The following is a 22,771-nucleotide window of genomic DNA, read 5'->3' on the forward strand; positions in this document are numbered from 1 at the left end:
CAAAAGACGGGGGAATGGAGTTGTTCATACAACCAAGATTCAAGAAGAAATTGAATAGAATAGATTTCTTGGTTAAGAGTCCCTAACCTTTCAGGTATTACAGTGGTGAATGATCTAGTCATGGTTCTTGTCTTTATGAAGTGAACACACAGGGGAAGAAATGATAATAAAAACTCAGACACACCAGTAAATACATCATGATGGTTCATGAAATACAGTGTGGGGGAAAGGGACGCCTGTGAATGCAAATAAGGAGGAATATGTTAATTTGATAGCATAGTCAAAAAAGGCCACCCTGAGGAGGTGACAGTTAACTTGTACATAGGCTAAAAGTTAACTTTTACATAAAGCCCAAACTTTTAGAAAAAGCTGTCTGTCCTTAGTACATAGGCAACTACATAGCCATTATTTAATGAACTTTAGGACTTAACTATGTGGTGCTGCATTTAGCCAGCTTTTTAAAGTGAATTCTGGACATGAGTGCATATTATTTTACACTTAGAAAAACGTATCACAAGAGCTAGAACTATCACAGAGATATTAATTTTTTTTTAAAAGTTTGGTTTTTTTTTTAAGTTGTTAATGTATTCAAAGTTTGTCTTTTATTTCTAAGTGAATTAAGTTCCTTTTTATTAAGTAATTCTTAGTATGAGGAAGATAATGTGTAGATTTCTAGAAGCTAAGGGCATAATGTAGGAGCACTTACTTTCTCTCCCAGCCTATCACTTAAATCAGCTTTGAAACATAGAGATGTCTTTTATCTGTCCAGGTTGTTGCTTTCTTATGCCCCTCATCTTTCTCCTGTGGCCAACACTGGTGAACCTATGCATCAGAAGGACCTGCATTTCCTGGGGATGGAAGGGATTGTCCTATTACCAGTATGTCCTATGACAAAGTGAATCATAATTCAAGAAAAAAAAAAAAAAGAAAACCACAAAATAAGCTCCTTTGAAGCTATTAAAATTATAAAAGTTGATGGAATTCAAGGGACCGTGATGCTAATGCTGAAGTGGGCCCAAATCATATTCTCTTTCTGCATCTATATCCTGTCCTCTGTACAGCTTTCTTCATTTTAGACTATTTCCTTCTCATGTGAATCATGTGGCCTAGAGGGCAAAGTGAGAGGCAAGAGCTCCCGGGACTCACGAGGATGTCATGAGTGTCTACTGAAGGAAGGTACAGGGGCATGCCCTCTAGTTAGTGCTGCCTTATGTTGTTCTAATGCATCCCTAACTGCAGATACTTTGCCTTTCTCTTTCATTTTAATCATGTTCATTTATATATACTTAATCATGCCAACATCTAAATAAGTTTAAGGTCTTAGAGGGCAGGCAGTTTTTCCTGCTTCTTTGTACTTAAGTGTATGCCTTGCAGACCACAGACAACAGTGTTGATTTTATTTGAAAAAAAAAAAAAATGTTGTCTTTTAAAAGAAACCTATATATTTACATAGTAAATAGAGACCATCTAAACTGCTGAGGGTTTGGATAAAGGCCCTTGATAAAATCTACTAATGTTTTTTATGACTGGGTTGTAAAAGGCACTGTTTTTGCCATCCCCACAATCCATGAAGATTTGAAATGCAAGTGCAAAAAATACATGTGAGGAATTGAAAGAAATACCTTTTCCTTGCTCACTTTGTTCACTTTTGTTTGGTCAAAAGAGAAGTGGAGTCTACCATGGGAAAAGATGAGGGAATAGGAGGCATTTAATCCTCAGGGCTCATTCCTATGCCTGCAAGTCAGGGAGGTCATTGGTTTGCCCCTTCCTGAAGGCTATAATTATAGCAAAGGACTATTTATTTTCCAGTAAAGTAACCAAAATCTTAAATATAAGAGATTGTTTATAAGAGTACAGTGTGTGTCTGAGGTTGGTGGGGGATGGCAAAGTTATACAAAACCTTAGGAAAGATAATAGGGAGGTGAGATTTTTTTTTTTCATATATCCACAATATGAGAAGGTCCAAGACTGTGGAAATGTTCTGAAGTACAGTAATAAAGGCAAATATGAGGTCAACTTAGGTGATCCCAATACTTAAGGAACTGAATTAGGTGAATAAAGAAGAGGAATGTATAATAGAATATATCTGATGATTCATTATAATATATCTGATAATTCATTAATGTAAACGTATTTGTGGCTCCAACATCATGGCAAACAAGATCCAGCAAATGTATTAGTAAGAGTAATTGAGAAATACTTCTAATTTGAAAATACCAAGTGCGTTGGGTTTTTCTAGACCTGATACGGAAAAAAAATGGGCAGTGTTCCTTAATCTCAACTAAACATTCTGATTTCTGAAGGTTCATAACAAAGGTATTGATTCCAAGTAGAATTGGGCAGACAAAACACAAGATCCATTCTGTTACTGGCCCAATATTAAGAATAGTAATCAGAAAAAAAGAGAGAGAGAGAGAGACTAGTAGTCAGTATTTGCAAAATAATGAGTAATATGTAAGCAGTAGTTTAACAATAGTATTAACCTTGTAGGGTCAGGTTTTGGACATGTACAAAGAAGACCAGAATATGTACCTGATTGAAAATATATATATTGTGATAAATTGTGATGATTATTATGGTATTTTCTAACTAGATACTTTTTGTAGAATCAAATGCTAAGAAAACAAAAGCACTAATTTCTGATTTTTAAGCAAACAGTACTTTTTGTGATCCTGGGTATATGGTATGGTGACACTGTTGAAAATCTGAAGTTCATCATTTGTGGCGCAACTACAGATCACAGAAAAACAAACACCAGGACTTTATCACACCTAATAAGAAAGCTCTTTATTTAAAAAAATAAATTGTATTTTTCAGGATCCAGGGTAGTTGTGGTATAAACTATATGATACTGTGAATGCAGATGAACTCTTAAAAAAAAAGAGATTATGAAATATTTGAAAAGTAAACAAATAAATTTTCATAAGTAAATATTAATTTAGTATTTGTGAGCTTTAGATATTAAAGTTTTTCCTACATTCTCTGGGCCCTTAGAACCAGCTGTTATAATTCCCACTGCCTTACTTAATACTCTATATGCTGGGGATTCAGAAACCGGCTAAGAAATAGTCAAATTTTCTATTTTCACTGTAGAAATATAATAAAATCTCTGTTCCAGTGAATGGGTGGACAATTATTTTAATAATGATATTATCACTGCTTCATTTTCTCTGTCTTGCTACTAGCAAGGTTCTTATGTTATACTCTGAACTCTGGCTAAATTACAAAGTTAAACTGAACTATTGTTTGTTTAATGCTCTATTTCCTTCTAACCTTATTTTTGTCTATCAACCTCAGACCCGTTCCCCAGTGGGTCAGGAAACCCTCAACTGGGATTAAGTAATAGTTTACACAACCTCTCTCATTTATTAACCCAAGTTGACATTCTCATTCTGTGTACCAGCCTTATTTAAGACTTTCTAAGCACCTTCTCCAGCTGCTGGTTTGGGAGCAAATAACAACACCTATTTAATCAAGGAACTTAATATTTCCAAAGAATCTTTCAGCCTATTTCACCCTTCTCCATTAGCACAATTTAATTCAGCCTGCTTCTTCTAATTCCTTCTTCAGAGTAAAACCGAGACTCATTTATAGTAAATATGAAGCTTAAGAAGCTTTACTTCTTCTCCCTTTCTGCAGATACACAAAGGAGAAACAGAAAATTGTATGTTATCATTCCAGATAGATTTTCTTTTATTAGTATGTTGAAAATGATGCCAGTAAGATAAAAGTAGATCTCCCTGGCTCCATCCTCCTCCCCAACCAATCTATTTGTCTCCAGACTGCTGCTGGAGTAAGTAATCTTTCTTGAAAGCAAACCCATTTATGTTACTGTGTTCCTTAAAATGATTTGAGTGCTCCCCAATGGTTTCAGAGTAAAATCCATACTCTTTAGTATGTATTCAAGAAGTTTCCTACCCTGGCCTTGGCTATTTCCTGGTCTTCAAGCCTACTAGTGTGCTGGCAAACGTCTAACTCTCGGGGAAGGGGAGTAGAAGCCCCTGATCTGTAGTTCTTGCCAATTTCTGTGGTGTAAACAACCCCACCAAGCCATTTCAAGCTATCAAGGTAGTCACTGGACAAGAATTAGAAAGAAACAGTCACAACTGGCCCTGTAAGCTAATACGAGATAGCTCAGGCACACCAGTGGCACCCTCTCCTCAGCCTATCATTCTAAACTCCCTTTGCAAATTTCATTTATATAATAGTGTATTCAACTATGGTCCCATGTTATGCATTAGATCCTCAGACTTTTTTTTAACTGAAAATTTGTGCACTTTTACCAATGTCTCCCTATTTTGGCTGCTCTCTCCACTCCCACCCCCTGCGATTCTAGCCCCTGGCAACCAGTTTTCTACTGTCTCTTTCTATGAGCACAACATTTTCTTTTAGATTCCACATAAAAATGATAACATACAATATTTGTCTTTCTCTGTCTGGCTTATTTCACTTAACATAATGCCCTCTGGGTTCATTTATATTGTGGCAAATCACAGGATGCCTTTTTTTTTTTTTTTTTTTAAGTCTAAACAGACATACACACCTCATCTTCTTGATCCATTCATCCACTGATAGATACTTAGGTTGTTTCTATGTCTTGGCTATTGTGAATAGTGCAGCAATTGACATGGAAGTACAGATATCTCTAGAGATAATGGTTTGTTTCTTTTTGTCTTCCCCTTTGGATAAATACCCAGAAGTGGGATTGCTGGATCATATGGTAGTTCTATTTTTAATTTCTTGAGGAAACTCCATGCTGTTTACTGGCTGTACTAGTTTGCATTCCCACTCACACTGTGCAAGGATTCCCTTAATATCCCCACCAGCATTTGTTCTCTCATGTCTTTTTGATAATACCCATTCTAATAGGTATAAGGTGAGATCTCATAGTGGTTTTGATTTGTAGTTCCCTAATTAGTGATGTTAGGCACCTTTTCATGTTCATACTTTCTTTAGAAAAATTTCTATTCAGTTTCTTTGCCTGTTTTTTTTCTTTTTTTGCTGCTACTGAGTTTCATGATTTCCTTATATATTTTGGTTATTAAGTGCAATGTGTGCATTTATCAGTTATGTGTCAACCTATCATTCTTTTAGTTCCCAGAACCCATCAGTATTTCTTATAACTCTGCCTTAACACATGATACTTAGTCTGCCTCAAATTTCCTTAAACATTCATTTTGTCAGGTTAGCACTTTTCTCCCCATTCTTTACAATTCTACTTAGGCATTTCTGGCCCTGGGAAATCTCTCGTTTTCCCTTAGCCCTCCATTCTGGGTAAGCTGCCTTTCCTGAGTACTCCAGTAGCACCCTTTGCTTATTCCTACCATCTTTCTTACCACATTCTGTGGTAATGTCTTCACTGGTTTCCTCATTAGCCACTTGAGAATATGGGCTGTGACTTTTCAATGTTAGTACCTAACAAAGTTATCCTTATCTGGATAAAATACCTGTTTATCAAATGGGCACATAGTTATGACAAAGCCTCATATTTCAAATAAAATAATAAAATGCTGATTAATAAAAATAATTTTTAGATAAAATCATTTTTCATTCTCTACCCCAAGTCTCTAAAAACTAACTTATACAATTGGAGAGTTTCCAAAAGTTAAATTAGCATTGAAGAAATTCTAGGATGTTTCAGTCCCTTCCTTAGACAAATACACACACACACACACACACACACACACTCTCTCTCTCTCTCTCTCTCCATCATCCACTAGTTTGGAATGAAGATGAATCAAAAAACAAAGAAGGAGAAAAATGAGAGGAGAAGAAAAGTTGAAGATAGGTAGGATGAAAAGACAGGAATTCTAGAGCTTTATGCTTAATCCAAATTGGGAAAACATAATTCAGGCAATTAAAGGGAGAAAGGTAGAGTAACTTCTCTGCTCCTTAAGGCTTTCTTGAGCCTTTCAACAGAGCTTCCCCTTTGAGTGTGTGTTACTGTCTGTATGAAGCACTTTAGGACACACCTTCTGGTGGACATTCCTCAGGCACTCCTACCAGTAGAGGTGCCCTCCATGAAGTTTGCTTTTTTAAATCCACTGATTTTTTTTCTCACTACAAACCACCACTCTGTAATTTCAGGTTGAAAATAATGCGTGGGTTAAGGAAGTCAAGAGTGAAGGTATTTTTCAATAACACCCTTATTGTGCCACAGGATTAGACTCCACAATGGCATCACTTCACGAGTCCCAAATACATTCTTAGTACAGAGAATGAGCTTGGCCTTGATGTAGATGCAGTAAGAATAGAAGAGAGTTTGGTTAGGGCCTTGGGGATTTTGGTCAGTGAGGAGGGTTGCCCACAGATTGAGCTTTCTGGTACACAGATCTGGTCAGTAACAAGGGGAAAAGATGAGTAAAGAGTCTCACAGCACAATGGTAAGGAGGAAAGAAGGGACAAGAGGTGAGGACAGTCATGGCAGGCTAGGATATAGTCATAGGTTTAAATAATATAATGGGGCCCAATTGAAGAACTCTGATTTCATCTATCTTTCACCTCTCCTGGCTCTCCACTAAGACATTTATCAGCCTGGTTTCTATTGAGCATGACTGCTCAGCATATAAACAGGCTAAGGCTCTTATACTCTAAAGAAAGAACTGCTTGTGTTGTATTGCTTAGTGCAAGGTAACTGGTGCTCTGTCCTTTGAGTAGCACTTACAATTCAGTGAGTGAGTAAATTAAAATTTGTTTTCTATTAACTAAATTGAAGAAAGCAGAAAAATTATATACACTAAGCATTAAAATGTGCTTCACTTGGAGCAACTTTCTTTATGAATCACCCTGTCACTCTGGCTCTGATTGAGGTGAGGTATGAAGCCTGCTAAAGCCAAACCACATGGACTGGGTCTGTTTCAGATCTGATTCACCTTAGGAAATGATGATAAAGAAGCAAACATTTTAACCCTTAGAATTCCAGAACCCCTATCATTGTAGAATTCTGTCTTTTGAATCCCAGAGATACCTCGAGAAGAAGATAGATGTATTTTTATTTCGTTTATATGTAAATGCATTTGTACACATGTATAGAAATCCATACACACTATACATAAAATACATCCTGCTCCAAGTATTTCTCTCTTCCCTCTTCACTAATCCAATTTCTGTCAAGACCTGCATCAACTTTGGCCTTGGCCATGAGCCTTCTCTAGCTATTGAAGCCCACACTAATTTTTTTTCCTGATCTTAAAGCATTTACCACCTGTATCACTGTTTTTGGAACGTATCTATCAGCGATGTTCTTTGTACTTTGCATTTTTACTATTCTGTGTGTCTGCCTCTGGCAATGGATTCATTTTTTTTTTTAAACCTCAAAAAAGTTATATTAGATAGGTGTATAGTTTCCTATTTCACAAGTGAAGAAGTGAGGCTTGGAGGTCCCAAATATCCTCTCTAAGTTTGCACAGCTGATAAGGGCAGGACCACTCCAGAGCCCATGCTCTTCTCTAGACTGGGATAGTTACCTCTGGATGCAACTAAGAAGGTGTTTGGGGAACCTTACCCTAAAAAGTTATAGAAGTGGAATTGAACAAGGGGATTCTGGAATCAAGGAATTAGGGCCTTGGGGATTTTGGTCAGTGAGGAGGGTTGCCCACAGATTGAGCTTTGTAGGATTGAGATTGTAGGAGGCCAAGTATGAGATTTTCTTTAAATCAATAAAAATATTTATAAGAATTGATAGGTGGATATAAACAATAAAAGAAAAGGAAAAGTCAAAGGTGTCTGAAACCTAAAGGGAGAGGGTGGCTATTGATGCCATAAAGAAATAGGAATCTAGAAGAGTGAATTAGTTTGGAAAGAAAAGCGATGAGTTTGAATGACATCAAGGGCACATTCAAACTTGACCTAAAGGCAGTTGCAGAGACAGGGCTAGTCCTCAGAAAAGAGAATGCTGCTGGGCCTATGAAGTTAGGTCATCCCCACGAGGCAGCATCTATCACCTCATGAATCACTAGTGTGGAGCCAGCAGCCGGTTGGCCAGATGCCTTGTTGTATTACGTTCAGGGCCGTCTGAATTGATCGGGGCCAGAGATGAGACCCTTTCTCCCTTCCTGGAGACACATCAGCTCTTCTTTAACTGCTCCCCAGCTTTGCTCCCCTGCTTGAGGTCTCTGATTATAAAGAACTCCGTGGCTGTTGAAGTCGTGAGGCAGGATTACTTCATCGAGGGGAGCCCGTGGCAGCGAAAGTATTGAGAAAGCATCTTTCTTTTCAGCGGCCCGCTGAGCACAACATCAAGCAGTTGACTTTGTAGCACAAAACAACATAGTCACATTCTTAGCATTTGACCACACCGGCCTAACAGTCTGGCCTTACATTAAGGACCCCAAAGAGAAGGGCCTGCTCTTTCAGAGAGCTGACTCTTCTGCATTTTACAGAGAATCGGGCTTCAATGTTGACATCTTAGACATTTGAGTACAGACTGATAGAAGTTAAATATATCTGAAAGAAACATAACCAGACACTGATGTTCAAAGCTCTTGCCCCTGCCTGCTGTGAGTTCAACAGCACCTCTCCCCATCTCACTAAATAAACAGAAGAGAGCACATGAATGAAATTTAGGGGAGTAAGTTATGTGGAATTCCTGAGATTAAAGCAGTTTTTAGTCAGCTGTATAAAAAGTTCTAGGCAAAGAAGAACTATCTATTTTGAAATATATATCCCCTCAGAAAACCATCACTTGTCAATAGAATTTGGAGAAAGGGTGATTATGAATAAAGTTTATATTAAAATGCTTCCATTAATTTAGTCATGGGCAAGAAGGAAAAAAGGCTGGTGTAAATAAACTGGTAAAGATTTTACAAAATGATACATTTTTAAAAATCTATCTGCAAGACTGATTTAAATTATCTATAGATGAGCTAAATCTGTCCTATAGATCAATTAAAGGAATCACTATTTTAAATATATCACATTCTTAATTATACTGAATTAAATGTAATTGCATATTCACTGCATGCATCATAATGTTAATTAGGGAAAACAGTTTGAATCAAATACATTGAGGTATCAGCACTTCAATTTTTTTTATATAAAAAAAGTATGTGTCTGAGGTAAAAAAAAAAATTTCTGCCAAGTACTCATGGAAAAGTAAAGACTAAATCATTGTTTCAAGGCTTACAAATTTGAGATAATTCCTATTATTTAGCTCTATGACAGTATATAAGCCCTTGAGTTAAGAAAACAGGTTTTTTAAAAAGTGTTTACCATTGGTTTTCAGAGTGGGCTTCATATAATTACTATTATTATCATTTCTTTTTTAAGAGAGAGGAGAGAGAGCACACACATGCAAGATGGGGGAGCAGAGGGAGAGAGAATCTTAAGCAGACTTTTGGCTCAGTGCAGAGCTCCAGGCAGGGCTTGATCTTACCTCCTAGAGATTACAGCCTGCACAGAAATCAAGAGTCTGATGCTTAACGAGTTGAGCCACCCTAGGGCCCCCACAGAATTATTTTAGAGAAGGATAAACCTTCAACAATTAAATGCTTTCCAGAATTTCTTAAGGAATAGCCATGTAGAATCTGTTTAGGCTCTTTTGGAGTAGCCTACGGTGTTGGGGGACATTGATTGTTTACTGATGACATCTTAAATATCCTGAGCATTCATTCATTCCAGCAGCAGGCTAAAGGCAGTTAGGTAATTTCAAGCCCAGGGGAAGCATTGGAAAGCCATCCCATTGACCCCTTGCATCACAGAACCGAAAGAGAACTTTGAGATCAATTCACTCAACCCCTTCCTTTATAGTCACACCTGGGGGAGGGGGTCGGATTGAAGACCCTTGTGCTGTGCAACCTAAGTTTGGTCCTTGCCCTGTGCAGCTGTTGATCGTGTAACCACACAGTGCCTCGGTTTCCTCCTAGCATTCTTATGAGGATTCAGTGAATTAATATTTGTAAAGTACTTAGAAGAGTGTCTGATACATTATAAATACTCTGGACAAATGTTTGTTATATAAGTAAAATAAAACTCAGACCCAAAGAGATGACTCGATTTGCCTAAGGTCATGTGATCATCAAGTCCCAGGTGAGTAGAACCAGCCCTGTGCTGTAGGCACTGTGCTGTATGCATGCTCATTCTCTTCCACCAAGGCCTTGGGCCATACCTGGAATGTGGGTTTGTCTCAAAATACTGTAGGAACCTGTAAGTAGGAGTATATAATGCAGTATAAGGAACAAAGGATTTGAAATCAACAACTAGGATTCAAGGGGCCCGTGGGTGGCTCAGTGGGTTAAGCCTCTGCCTTTGACTCAGGTCATGATCTCAGGGTCCTGGGATCAAGCCCCACATCTGGCTCTCAGCTCAGCAGGGAACCTGCTTCCTCCTCTATCTCTCTGCCTGCCTCTCTGCCTACTTACGATCCTTCTCTTTCTGTCAAATAAATAAATAAAATCTTGTAAAAAAATAAAACAAGTAGGATTCAAGCTCTGATATTTACTGACAACTCTTTGAACTTTAGTTTCTTCATCTGTAGAAATATGATGACCATAACAAATCCAATTCACAGACTTATTTAAAGGATCAGATGGAATAATGTAGTTGAAAAACTGTAACCCACTATGCAGATGATATTTAACATTATTACTGCGAGCTCCTGTGAATTGAGAAAAGCCATGAGAATGTCTCAGACCTGCTTAGGATGTCAAGAAATTGAGCTGGGGAGAGTTCTTAACAGGCTTTTTCCACTTTTTCACTTCCTTTTTATTCACTGTTTTCTGTTAAATTTTATTTTTGTTATATATACAAAAGAATCATGTACTCTGTGCGTGTGTAGTATGTGTGCATGTATGTGTGAGCAATACATCAGGCTGAAAAAAGAGAACATTACCAAAGCCTTTAAGTCCCCTGTATGTCCCACCTCAATCATATCCCTCTCCCTCTCTGAAAAGTGGATAAACAATAATTGTGAATTGTCTTTCCCTTGCCTTTCGTTCCCCTATACATGTGTACATGCCTAACAATATATTGTATTGAGTGAATTTTTTTCTTATTTCTTTTTCCCTCCTGACTCAAATATCTCAAGCCATATGGTATCTCCCTGTATCCTTATACTAACTGCCTTATTCTTTGTCACTTTCTCCCCTCTCCTTGCCCAATAAAACGTATTACTTCTGTCTTTACACAGACCCTGTAAGCAGAGACTTTAGAAAAGAGCCAGACTTCTGGTTTACATGGCCAGGAGTGGGTGTCCCTAACTCAGGAGCTGGGGCATCAGCTGCTAAAGCAAATGCAAGAATGCAAGAATAGGAATCATCTCATGTCAGCATAGCCACTCTTAGATTCCTTCAGTTTCCTCCATGCCCTCTTGATCTTTCTCCTTAATGGAAAAAAAGACTTAGAAACAAATTGAGGGAGGTCTGGATGTCATAGTAAGGAGTTTGGACTTTCCCTGCAGGCATTTGGGAAGCAACTAAAGGTTTTGAAGAAAGGAGTGACAGCTCATAACTGCTTCAAGGCAGATGAGATCGGAGACAGGAAGGCCGTGAGGAAACAGCTAGCCTGGGGCAGGGGTGACGGCTGGAGGACTGTAACCAGATTTCAGAGGGACTGAGCAACTAAGTAGTTGGATGTGAGAAATGCTCAAGAGAGGGGAGTTGGTGATGACTAAAATTTTAGAATTACCTAGATGGAAACATAGTCATGTTCACAAACCAAAATAGGTAACAGAGAGGAAGATTTGAGAGCCAAGCTGATCAGAATAGCCCAAAATGCTAGTGGTCATCTTTATGCTGTTATCCAGAAAACAGGGATTAATTCCAGCTTTTCTCTCAGAAAAGGAATCAGAAATGGGTAAATCTACATTTTCAACTTTGAAGAGTTGTAGGGTTTTTTTACATGCTAATTGATATTTTTTGTTGACTGATTCCAACTCTTGGAGAGTTACAATTTCCCTGACTTTCGGTTTCTCTTACTTAAAATGAGGGGCTGAGGTAAGATGGTCCCTAAGGCCCTTTCCATTACTGTAATTATACAGTTCTTGGAATTTTGCCCAGAATAGTAAACAGTAGCAGAAGAAATTCATGAGCTTAAGAATCAGATAGAGCTGACTTCTAATGACTGTTCTAGTTCTGATGCCAGTTCCAGTGTGAACCAGCCACTGTAGCTGCACCCTTGGGTGCTCTGAGTCTCTTCCTCCTGAAAACTGAAAACCTGACAGGGCTGTGAGTCGGCTTATACCTGAAAACGCCCAACTCCGTGCCTGGCACAGTGTAGATGCGGGGTGAAGATTGATTTCCTCCTTCCCTTCTTTTCTTCCTCCTTCCTCCCTTTGTTACCAAAAAGAGAGTTAGTCTGACTCCCCAACTAGTGCTGGGGTGAAACCTTTGCAGACCCTTGCTTGGCTATTTTACCAGAGAACTGCCTTCCACCAGCTATGTGCAGTTTTACCTCAAAGCAGAAGTCTTCCTGGCTTTGAGGGAACCACAAATGACCGGGAGACCCCTGGCAGCAGGTTTATAGTTGCTTTTCCTTCTGGACCCAACCCCATGCCAAACGCTGCACCAAGAACTGTGTGTAAAGGGTGAGAACCCACCCCATCTTCCCTGCACAAATGAGCCTCAAACACATTTGCTTATTATCTTCAAGGGATATAGTGAATCAGACTGATTTTAGTCGTATTTATACATGCTGTACCTTTGCAATACCAAGAGCTTAAACCAAGGCTCCCTGATGGTTAAAATACCACAATTCAAACTCAAAGACAGCATGGGGCTCTGTAAGCTAGTTCCTCCCACCCATATCCCAATCACTGAGTTCATCAAGATTCTCAGCAGGAAGAGACAAGGAGTAGTCCCTTCTCCTGCAGTGAATACTGGGATGGTACTTTCTCCTAGTAGCTATTGCCCCCATCCCTCTCCTGCAGATCTCAGCTATGGAGAAAATGAAAAAGTATAAGGTTGGGATCCCCTGGCTTATAAAATTTAAATGTCACTTGGACCTGACATGATGTTTGTTTTTTAGCTCAAAATTGCACAACTTTTCAAGATCAAGCAGTTCTGTAGATCCTATTCCTGTGCAATGATTTTAAACTTGGGAATTTGTCTGGGGAGAAGTAGGGATATTATCCAATCAGTCCTTGAAGAGGCACCATTTAGAGACCTTTTAATTTCCTGAAGAAGTCTGAAAGTTAAGTATGAATAAATATACATAAATATTAATTGAGTCAGTACAGAGTTCTACATTTATGCCTGACATATGAAGGCACAAACTGGCTGAAGTTTGGTTGTGTTACTTTCCCTCCATTTAAAAAAAGATCCAGGAGTTCTTGCAGGATTGTAGGCACTTGGAGAGCTATCTCAGCTCCATTCTTTTGCTGGCCGGGTTCTGCAAAGCAGACAAGGAAGCAAGCTGAGTAGGCAGATGGGTACCTTATCTCTGGGTACCTTTAGATAGAGTAATTTCTAAGGAAGCTATTATTAAATGCCTACTGTGTGTTAAGCACAATACAGGGTAGGATGATAAAAGATGAATGAGACCATTTCTGACCTCTTGTTGATAGAAAGCTGCTTCTGATTTACAATCTATGACTACTCCACATGCAGCAAATTGTTTTTGTGTTCCAATGAATCCATCATATCTCTGCAAGGTCAAATTTGAAGCTTTAAGTTACCAAGATGCCTGCTAGACATAGAAAAATAAAAACAAGCAAGAAAAGGAACAAAATAATCACAATGCTGACCCTGAAGAGCAGTCACCTCTGAAATGGATACTTGAGAGGGTCTTTGATTTAAAAACTGGTCTTTGCTCCTTTAAGCAGCTTCCATGGCTGAGGCTTTCTCTGCCAAATGGATGATTGATCACCAATGGAAACTTAATTACCAATTAATCAGTTACTATTGAATTGCTGGTCCGTTTCATTGAATTGCTGGTCCGTTTCAGTTATCTGCCACTCCTTAGAGTAATCCATAGTACTTCAGTGAAGAAAAGCTTCTAATTAAATAGTGAAATAGCATTCATTAATATATCAAAATAAATGTCTAGAACCAGAACATTTCATCAATTACAAGAGTGAGTAAGTTTAGCATCTCGGAGACTCTTTGTTTGTTAATTTATTGCCACTTATAATGAGTAAATATTCTGTGTATTCCATGTGACAGAATTTTGATATTAAGGAGTAAGGCTGTTTTACATAAAGATACCTAAATTCTCTATTTCACTTTGTTGTTCAACACTAAGTTAGTCCGAAATATACTATGGCAGCTTTCTGATTATTATAAATACAATAAGATGATAATAGAGAATTCCTAATCTTCAAGTCATTTTCCTTAACTTGAAACTACATACAAAAATATGTAAAAATAAACTTTTTCTCTTTTTCTTCCAAGTTAGACGACAGTTCCTTATTATATCCTCTTGCCTCCTGTTTTCTCCCCCAAATTTACCAATTTCCAGATGTCTTACAAGTACAGTCAGGAGCCAAACACTCTATTTGTTTCTTATTATGAACTCTTAACTATACCTATTCCTGGAAGAAAAAAAGAGCTTTAGCAATATTAGTTTATATCTCCACACTTGTCTACTCATCTACTCATAATTGATTCACTTACTTGTCCATTCACTCAATATTTATTATTATGTGTGATATTTCACCTACTACTAACAATAGAGTGGTAAAAAGTATGGTCTCTGATGGCAGGGACATCAGTCATGTAATCCACAAGCAAATAGTAGTTGCAGCTATGAGTGCTATGATACTTAAGTAAAATGTATTATGACAGTAGATAATAGAAGCATTTGACCCAGATATTAAGATCAGAATAGGCCTCCTAAGGAAATGATGACATACTACAATCTGAAGGAGGCATAGCAGTTAATAGTGGAAGGATCACTCTAGTAACATGTACAGAGGCCCTGTGATGGAAGGACACATGGCATAACTGAGAGAATACCAACTCACTGTAGCACTGAGTGCAAAGGAGGGCACCATGAGGATGAATTTGGAATGTTCAGTAGGATCCAGATGATACTAAGCTCACCAGGCCATGTTAAAAATTTTTGTCTTTTATCCTGAGAGCAAAGGAAGACATTGTTTTAAACAGAGTAACATGACAAGATTTGTGTTTTGGGGGAAAAAAATCTGCCTGCAGTGTAGAGAATGGATGAGATCAGATATGGCAAATCTAATTTGGAAGCCATTGTAGTAGTTCAGGAATTAGAAGGGGTGGTTTGGATGAGGGTCAGAGCGTGGAGATAGAGAAAACTGGATGGATCCAGGAGTTATTTAGAAAGAACAATTGATGAAAATTGGTGATGGACTGTACCTGGGGAGGAATCAGGGATGGCACCTAGATTTATGACTTGTGCCTCTGGAGAAATGGTAGAGCCATTCACTGGGGGGGTGTTGCATCATCACCTCAGGCATGGGGGTAGAATGTGATTTCTACTTTGGTCATGTTGAGCCTGAGGTCTTGGAGACATCTGAGACATCTTGAGACATCTGTATTTCACAGGAAATTTGATAAATGCACAGTCAGTGCAGAGGAGAGTGTAGGGTGAAGGTACAAATGTATATGTCAACTGAATAGTGATAGACATCACAGGAGAGACTGAGGCTGCCTAGGGAGAGTGTGAAGGGTGAGGAGAGAGGAGCAGCCCTCGAATGGAGCCTTGAGAACCCCTGACACTGATAGCCAGGCAAGATGGTCCTGCTCAAGGACTCAGTGTTGCAATCTGAGAAGCAGAAGGAAAGGCAGGTGTCAAGGTGAAAGAAGAGATCCATGGTGCTTAACTGACATATATTACTGAACAATATTTTTTTAAAAATCTGAAGCTGAGGGATGCCTGGGTGGCTCAGTTGGTTAAGCTGGTGCCTTCGGCTCAGGTCATGATCCCAGAGTCCTGGGATTGAGTCCTGCATTGGGATCCTTCCTCCGTGGGGAGCCTACTTCTCTCTCTGCATCTGCCTGCCACTCTGCCTGCTTGTGCTCTCTCTCTCCCTCTCTCTTTCTCTCTCTCTCTGACAAATAAATAAATAAAATCTTTTTAAAATAATAATAATAAATAAAAAATAAATAAAAATAAAAATATGAAGCTGAGCCTAAAAGAAAAATACCTGACTGAGTGACAGTTGCCTTTTTTGTAAGTTGGTAACTATGGCATTTGGTGCACAGCTTTTACATTCTTTTGAGCCTTTCACTGTAATGGTGACAAATACTTCAGTGGTATTCTGTAGGTCCTGGGTTCTATGGTAAGAAAGTTCTATATATTAGCTCATGTAACCTTTACAAAAGCTCTTCAAGGTAGGCACATCTCTCTAATTCTCTCGATTTTACTTGTGGAATGGATAACCTGAATTTCACAAACACAGAGAGATTATAGGGACTATGTAAGGTAAATAAGCACGAAAGACTAGGATTTGATGCGGGAACTTGAGTTTGGGGTCTGTGCTCTACTGCCTCCCTGTGAATTATCTATCAGCTATCCCCCCCTACCACCTCATTGCACACAAATGCACAAAGGCACACATTTTAAGATATATAATGTATTATGTATGACTCTAACATTTATTCCAGTTGAAATCCATCTTATTGGACATGTCTGCTAGAAGCATTACCTTCACGCCCAGTTTTGTTTTGTTTTTGTTTTTCTTTTACTAGCACCACTGAGTTCCATATTTATGTATGCACATACTCATCCAGAGTGCAAACCGCAATAGTAAGGTTTACCCCAGGTAACATATCTGTACACACATGGCAGCATCTAGCAGTACTGGAGCCATGTAGGTCACTAGAGTAATTTCTAGCCCCTGTCTGGGGCACTCTGTTTATTTGTACGGCGATCCTTGCCGTTCTCCAAGCTCTGAAAAGACACACTGAGAAGTTTTTTTACCAGCTTGTTCGCATCTGGACTCACATTGATTCTATGACCATATTTTATTCCAGACACTTTTGAGAAATTCATCCGGCTGTGAAGTGCGCAGTGATGAATATCGAACGGAGTTTACCACAGCTTTGCAGCGTGTTGACTTATTCATGGGCCAATTCAACCAAGTCCTCTTAACATCTATATCTACCTTCATTAAAGGAGACCTCACCATTGCTAATCTTGGGACGTCAGAGGGTCGCTTCATGCAGGTAAATGCTTTCTAAGAGTGGCTGTGTCTGTTTTACCTGGTATGGTGCAATTAGTTTGGTGTTTTGTTTGTTTGTTTGTAGTAAGGCATTTGGAAATATTATAAAGTGAAAATCACAGTAAAAGCTAGAGACAGACTGAAGAACAAAACAATGAAGACTTATGAAGTTTATGGCCTATTTTTATTAAGTTCTTGAAGCTTTCAGCTTAAATGTGGTTAAAAGTTTTCTTCCCCAGAATGGTTTGGGATTTTGTTTGTTGTTGTTATTTTCCATTCATGATTTCCATCACATGATTGGAATAAAATGAAACAATTAAAGCACTTCCAGGCGATGTTTTCCTATTTCAAGGGAAGCTACGGATCAAAGGAGAGCTATTGTGTGAACCGTGTGTCTCCATGAGAAGAAACATTCACATCATTGAGAAATATTGGCAGGAGTTAGAAAAGGACGTTATCATCAAGATCCCATTGTAACTCCAGCTCTTCTGATTCTGCAAAACGATGTAGTCAGACACAAAGAAGTTCAAATACTGGGGGGAAAAATACAGATTTTATTAAGAAATGCTTTTAATGGATAGCAACATACTTCCATACAATAAAAATTCACATTTCAGACTTGCAGTTATCATGTTCCCTAGATACAAGAATCAGCACTTTGCAGAAATTAAAATGTTCTTGTGTTGAATCTCTTTGACTGCTTTAATAGTTATTGGGTAGTGCTTTCAACATGTGTTCTTCAGTAGGTTCTTGATTAATGCACAATGACCATAGCATCCATGAAATGTTGACTTTCTACAAATACTAGAAATTTCTTCTAAAGAGAGAGTCTTACTCCAAAATCATCTGATCTAATTAACATCCTAGTCAGACAGTGACTTCTAGAAAACCAGTTGAGGACAATGATGTTTTCCTATGATTTGGCCATCTGTACATCCTCTATCTGTATTCTATTATAATACATATTTTTTTTAATTACCACTGTGTTTATGGTGTATGGATACTGGTTATTGCCATATTTAAATCATGCTTTTCTTGTACTAGTTGGGCACAGTGGGACTTTTTTCAAAGTCATAAAACATCTAAATAAAACCTTCCTAGTTCAGGGGTGCCTGGGTGGCTCAGTGGGTTAAAACCTCTGCCTTCCGCTCGGGTCATGATCCCAGAGTCCTGGGATTGAGCCCCGCATCAGACTCTCTGTTCAGCAGGGAGCCTGCTTCCTCCTCTCTCTCTGCCTGCCTCTCTGGCTGCTTGTGATCTCTGTCTGTCAAATAAATAAGTATAAAAACAAAACAAAACAAAAACTTCCGAGCTCAAAACTAATCATATAGATCCTGTTATCTAAATGCTCCCACACTTGGTCTCCCATCCTCCCACTGCTTCATTATTATACTTTCTCCCTACTCCTCTCTCTCCCCCAGCCCAGTGTTCTTATTTACCCACCTCAAACCATTTCGTTCTGTCTCAACTCCTTAAGATCTGAAGGCTGGATATCGAGTCCCCCCCGCTATACTCATGAGCATTTTAAAGTATTTGAAATATAATTGTATCAGTTATCCTTGTAAAATACATACAGTTATTTTCAATATGTTTTTAATTGACATAATATTCTCTAGAATTCTAAGGAATTTGAAGGGGCATGAGAGAATCTGGCATCTGTTGAATTCTTAATGTGTTCACTATATTGAATTTTTATCTTTTCTTTTGCTTTTTTTCTAAATTGTTTATTACCTCATCCACTCAGTTTCATATTAATAAGCTTTCTATAGTCACTTTAGGTCTTACATTCTTTTACATCAGAAAGTTCTTGGCCTATTTCCAGATTCTAAAGTTGTAATAAAATCCCATTTTTAGGTAGATTTCTCTAATAACTGAGTAAATTCTGCTGTGTGACAGATTCTACCGCCTAAGTGCTATGTCGTGCATCAGTCTCATTGTAGCAGAAATGCTGTGACAAGTGTTTTATTCTTGTCTCCCAGCATTTTCATAAAAGAAGCTATATTATGCCCATTATCTGTGCATCCGAAACATTAAAGATGAAAATAAGTAAGTAGATACTTATTTTATGTGAAGTGCTGATATCACTGATTTTTTTTTTAAACCACATGGTTCTTAATTCATCAGATATATATTGGGAACTTACTAACTTTGCTCTACTAGGCAAATAAGGAAAGCAAAGGAAGTAGTGACACAGAACCTGCCTTTAAGGAGCTAAAGTTTAATTTTTTTAAAAAGGATTTTATTTATTTGAAGGAGTGAGCAAGAGAGAGCACAAGACAGGGGAGGGGCAGAGGGAAAGGGAGGAGCAGACTGCCCACTGAGCAGGGAGCCTATTATGGGATTGGATCCCTGGACCCCAGGATCATGACTTAGCTGAAGGCAGACACTTAGCCACTGAGCCACCCAGGAGCCCCTGAAACTTTAGTATGAGAGATAAAAACCTGTACCTGATATCAAGATAGCAAAAGACAAAGACACACAAAGGGCTGTTGAGACCCACATAGGATGCATTTCTCTGACACTTGTCCAAGAGAATTCCATTCCCTTAAATTTTATGTAAATAAACTCAAGGCACTTGAAGGATCAAACAATCAACATCACTAAAATCCGGTTTGTTTACAGCAAATAATGTTGGGGGAGGAGTCAGGCATGGCATGCAGTAAAGACCTTCCAGCTTAAGCTTGCCAAGCAGTACTACCAAGTTCTGTAAATGTTTTGACTGCTATAAAGTGCTAAATCTGTGGACTAAGTTCCTACAATTCGTGTTTTAATAATACTGTGGAGTTTCTGTTATGAAATAGAATGAACATAATTTTTTTTCCAAAGACAGCTGTCATATATGAAAAGGAACAGAAAAATGATTTTTACTTCCTTCCTACCCTGAAGCCTAAAGTCAAAGTTGCTTTGCAAATGTTTTCTCTCAAGAGTTTGCAGCTGTTTCTGCCTTTCCTATTGTGCTTATGTTCAGCTCTGGCTGGGAATACAAGCTTCAGCCCCAGCTGTCGGGTGTAAAGTGAATCAGGTATTTCACAGTGGTTATTTGGTTAGAAAGAATTATATTGTTTAGCTAACAACATTCTATGTATGGCAGAAAAGACATGTTTGACATGTTCCTAACATTTAAACATGTGTAACTTATCTCATACAGGTGCAATTCCATCTAAATATACTGATGTGTACATGTATTAGAGTTTATCTGTAGCTGCAGCTCAACATAGATGCAGATTTCAAAACCAGTTTTTATTTATATGATCACTCTCTTGGGATGCTTTGAAGTAAAATAATATGATAAGTCCTATTCAGGATAGTATAAGTAAACAGTGAGAACAGGGCTTCTTACAAATTTTAAAGGGGGAGGGGATGTTGAAAAGAACAAAGCTCTGGAACACTAGTGCTGTGTGCAGGGCTACGTGGGAGAGGGAAGACAGTTACTCATGAAGATCACAGGACTAATCACAGGGATTGCCCACGTCTCCCCTTCTGAGCTCCTCATCTAATCAACTTGCAAAAACAATGCCTGATATATATTATAATTTTTTTTTTACATCTCTTGTATAAGGCCTTTAATCTCTAGATGCAAGGCATTGCTGTTAAAATATTCGTGCATGACTGTCAGGCCAGGGAGAGGGATGGTATCCTATATCAGGTGTGCTGGGGGTGGGGAGGCACTTTCAAGACTTGTTTCAAGTTCAACTCCGCAAACACTTATTGGGCAGCTATCTTGTGTGCATACAGTGGCCACTGCCTGGGCACTGTCACAGCTGTCACTTGGTTTTTTTGCATCATCCTTGCTCTTCTCCCATCCCCTTTCCCATCTTCCCATTTCCTTGATGCTGTTACCACTCATCACCCTTGTTCTCTTGTGCCTCTTACCTGGACTAGTTGAATCATAAGCAAGAAAGTTAAGGATATAAGGATCACCTAAAAAGACATTCTTTGCTTGTGATCATTACTTATGACGATTACTTAAAGGATAATATTAGTAATCAGTGAACCTGAGGATAATTACTCACTTCCACTAAGAAGAATCAATTCATCTGTTGACCTCCTGTCTTCAAATACTTCCAGTTCCTATACCACCATCATAGTATGTCAGATCTTTGTGTTGGAAGCCTGTGGCATACATTACCTTTGGGATCACTGATATTTTAGAGAACGTAGACACAGATCACCAATTCGTCAGTGCTATGAGCATCCAGCAGAGACCCAGGCAAATGAAGCTTGAACTTAAACATTTCCCTTTAGGGATTGCTAATTTACTGGTCCATTATAAAATGTCAGATAAAAATATCATCTGCCTTTCTTTTTTAATGTGTACATCACTGATTTATTTACATCCCTAAAGAATGGTGAATTTTGTATATTCCTTTAGAAGAAAATCTGGGGCCCCTGGGTGGCTCAGTCACTTAAGCGTCAGACTCTTGATTTGGGCTCAGGTCATGATCCAAGTGTCCTATAATCGAGCCCCATATTGGATTCTGCACTTACCAGGAAGTCTGCTTGAGATTCTTTGCCTCTCCCTCTCCTTCTCCTCCTCGCCCTGCTCATGCATATACATGCACTCTCATGCACTCTCTCTCTCTCTCTCTCTCTAAAATAAATAAATCTTGGGGCGCCTGGGTGGTTCAGTCATTAAGCATTTGCCTTCAGCTCAGGTCATGATCCCACAGTCCTGGGATCAAACCCCACATTGGGCTCCTCTCCCTCTCCCCACTGCTTGTGTTCCCTCTGTAACTGTGTCTCTCTCTCTCAAATAAATAAAATATTTTTGTTAAATATTAAAGAACATCAAGTCTAGGGGAAAATACACACTGTGTCTAGTTCAGATCCATAGCTGCCACTCTCAAATAAATAAAATATTTTTGTTAAATATTAAAGAACATCAAGTCTAGGGGAAAATACACACTGTGTCTAGTTCAGATCCATAGCTGCCACACATGAAAAAATGTGGGTCAAAGTAAATATCCTTTATAAAAATAAATAAATAAATAAATCTTTTTAAAAATAGAAGAAAATATACCCATGAATTCTGAAACTTCTTTTGTTTGAAAAAGAAACCATTATAAGTGATAATTTCAGAGGTCTGTCTATAACTAAAAATCAACCCTGATGCATGGGTAGTCTACAATTAATTAATGCATGCTTTTGAAATATATCTCATACATGGTCATATGTGTAGAAAATTAAAACATCATAAATATTTGAAACCATGGGAAAATGCTACGATTTTGTTTGTTTTCTTTTTTGGTAATAGGGAGTAATTGGGATTTCTTGTTTGGGTGCTTTTTTGAAAGAGTAGAGAGACATTTTAAACCATGAAGTATGGGGCACCTGGGTGGCTCAGTTGTTAAATGTCTGCCTTGGGCTCAAATCATAATCCCAGAGTCCTGGGATGGAGTCCCACATCGAGCCCTACATTGGGCCCAGCATCAGCCTCCCCGCTCAATAGGAAGCCTGTTTCTCCTTCTCCCATTCCCCAGCTTGTGTTTAATCTTCCACTGTGTTTCTCTCTGCCAAATAAATAAATAAGTATCTTTAAATAATAAATAAATAAATAATAAAACATGAAGTATGTGTATCAAAAGTTTTTTTATAACTTTTATAACTTTTAAAATTCAAAAACAGATATACTCTGTATAACTTGACAGATCCTATAGTTACTATATTTGGAGTATTGATTTGAAAGTATTAATTATTTAAAAT

The 22,771-nt window shown here is 38.3% G+C and overlaps 1 protein-coding gene across 1 annotated transcript in view; it reads left to right on the forward strand.

The window, feature by feature from the left end:
- MET (MET proto-oncogene, receptor tyrosine kinase) overlaps positions 1-22,771 on the forward strand; it is a 114,175-nt gene that overhangs the window by 38,435 nt on the left and 52,969 nt on the right. The window contains exon 3 of the mRNA XM_044246424.1: positions 16,881-17,072. Coding sequence (XP_044102359.1) covers positions 16,881-17,072 — 192 coding nt within the window. The remainder of the gene's footprint in view (positions 1-16,880; positions 17,073-22,771) is intronic.

The sequence above is a fragment of the Neovison vison genome, chromosome 4 (genome assembly GCF_020171115.1).
Source record: "Neovison vison isolate M4711 chromosome 4, ASM_NN_V1, whole genome shotgun sequence".
Taxonomy (NCBI): Eukaryota; Metazoa; Chordata; class Mammalia; order Carnivora; family Mustelidae; genus Neogale; species Neogale vison.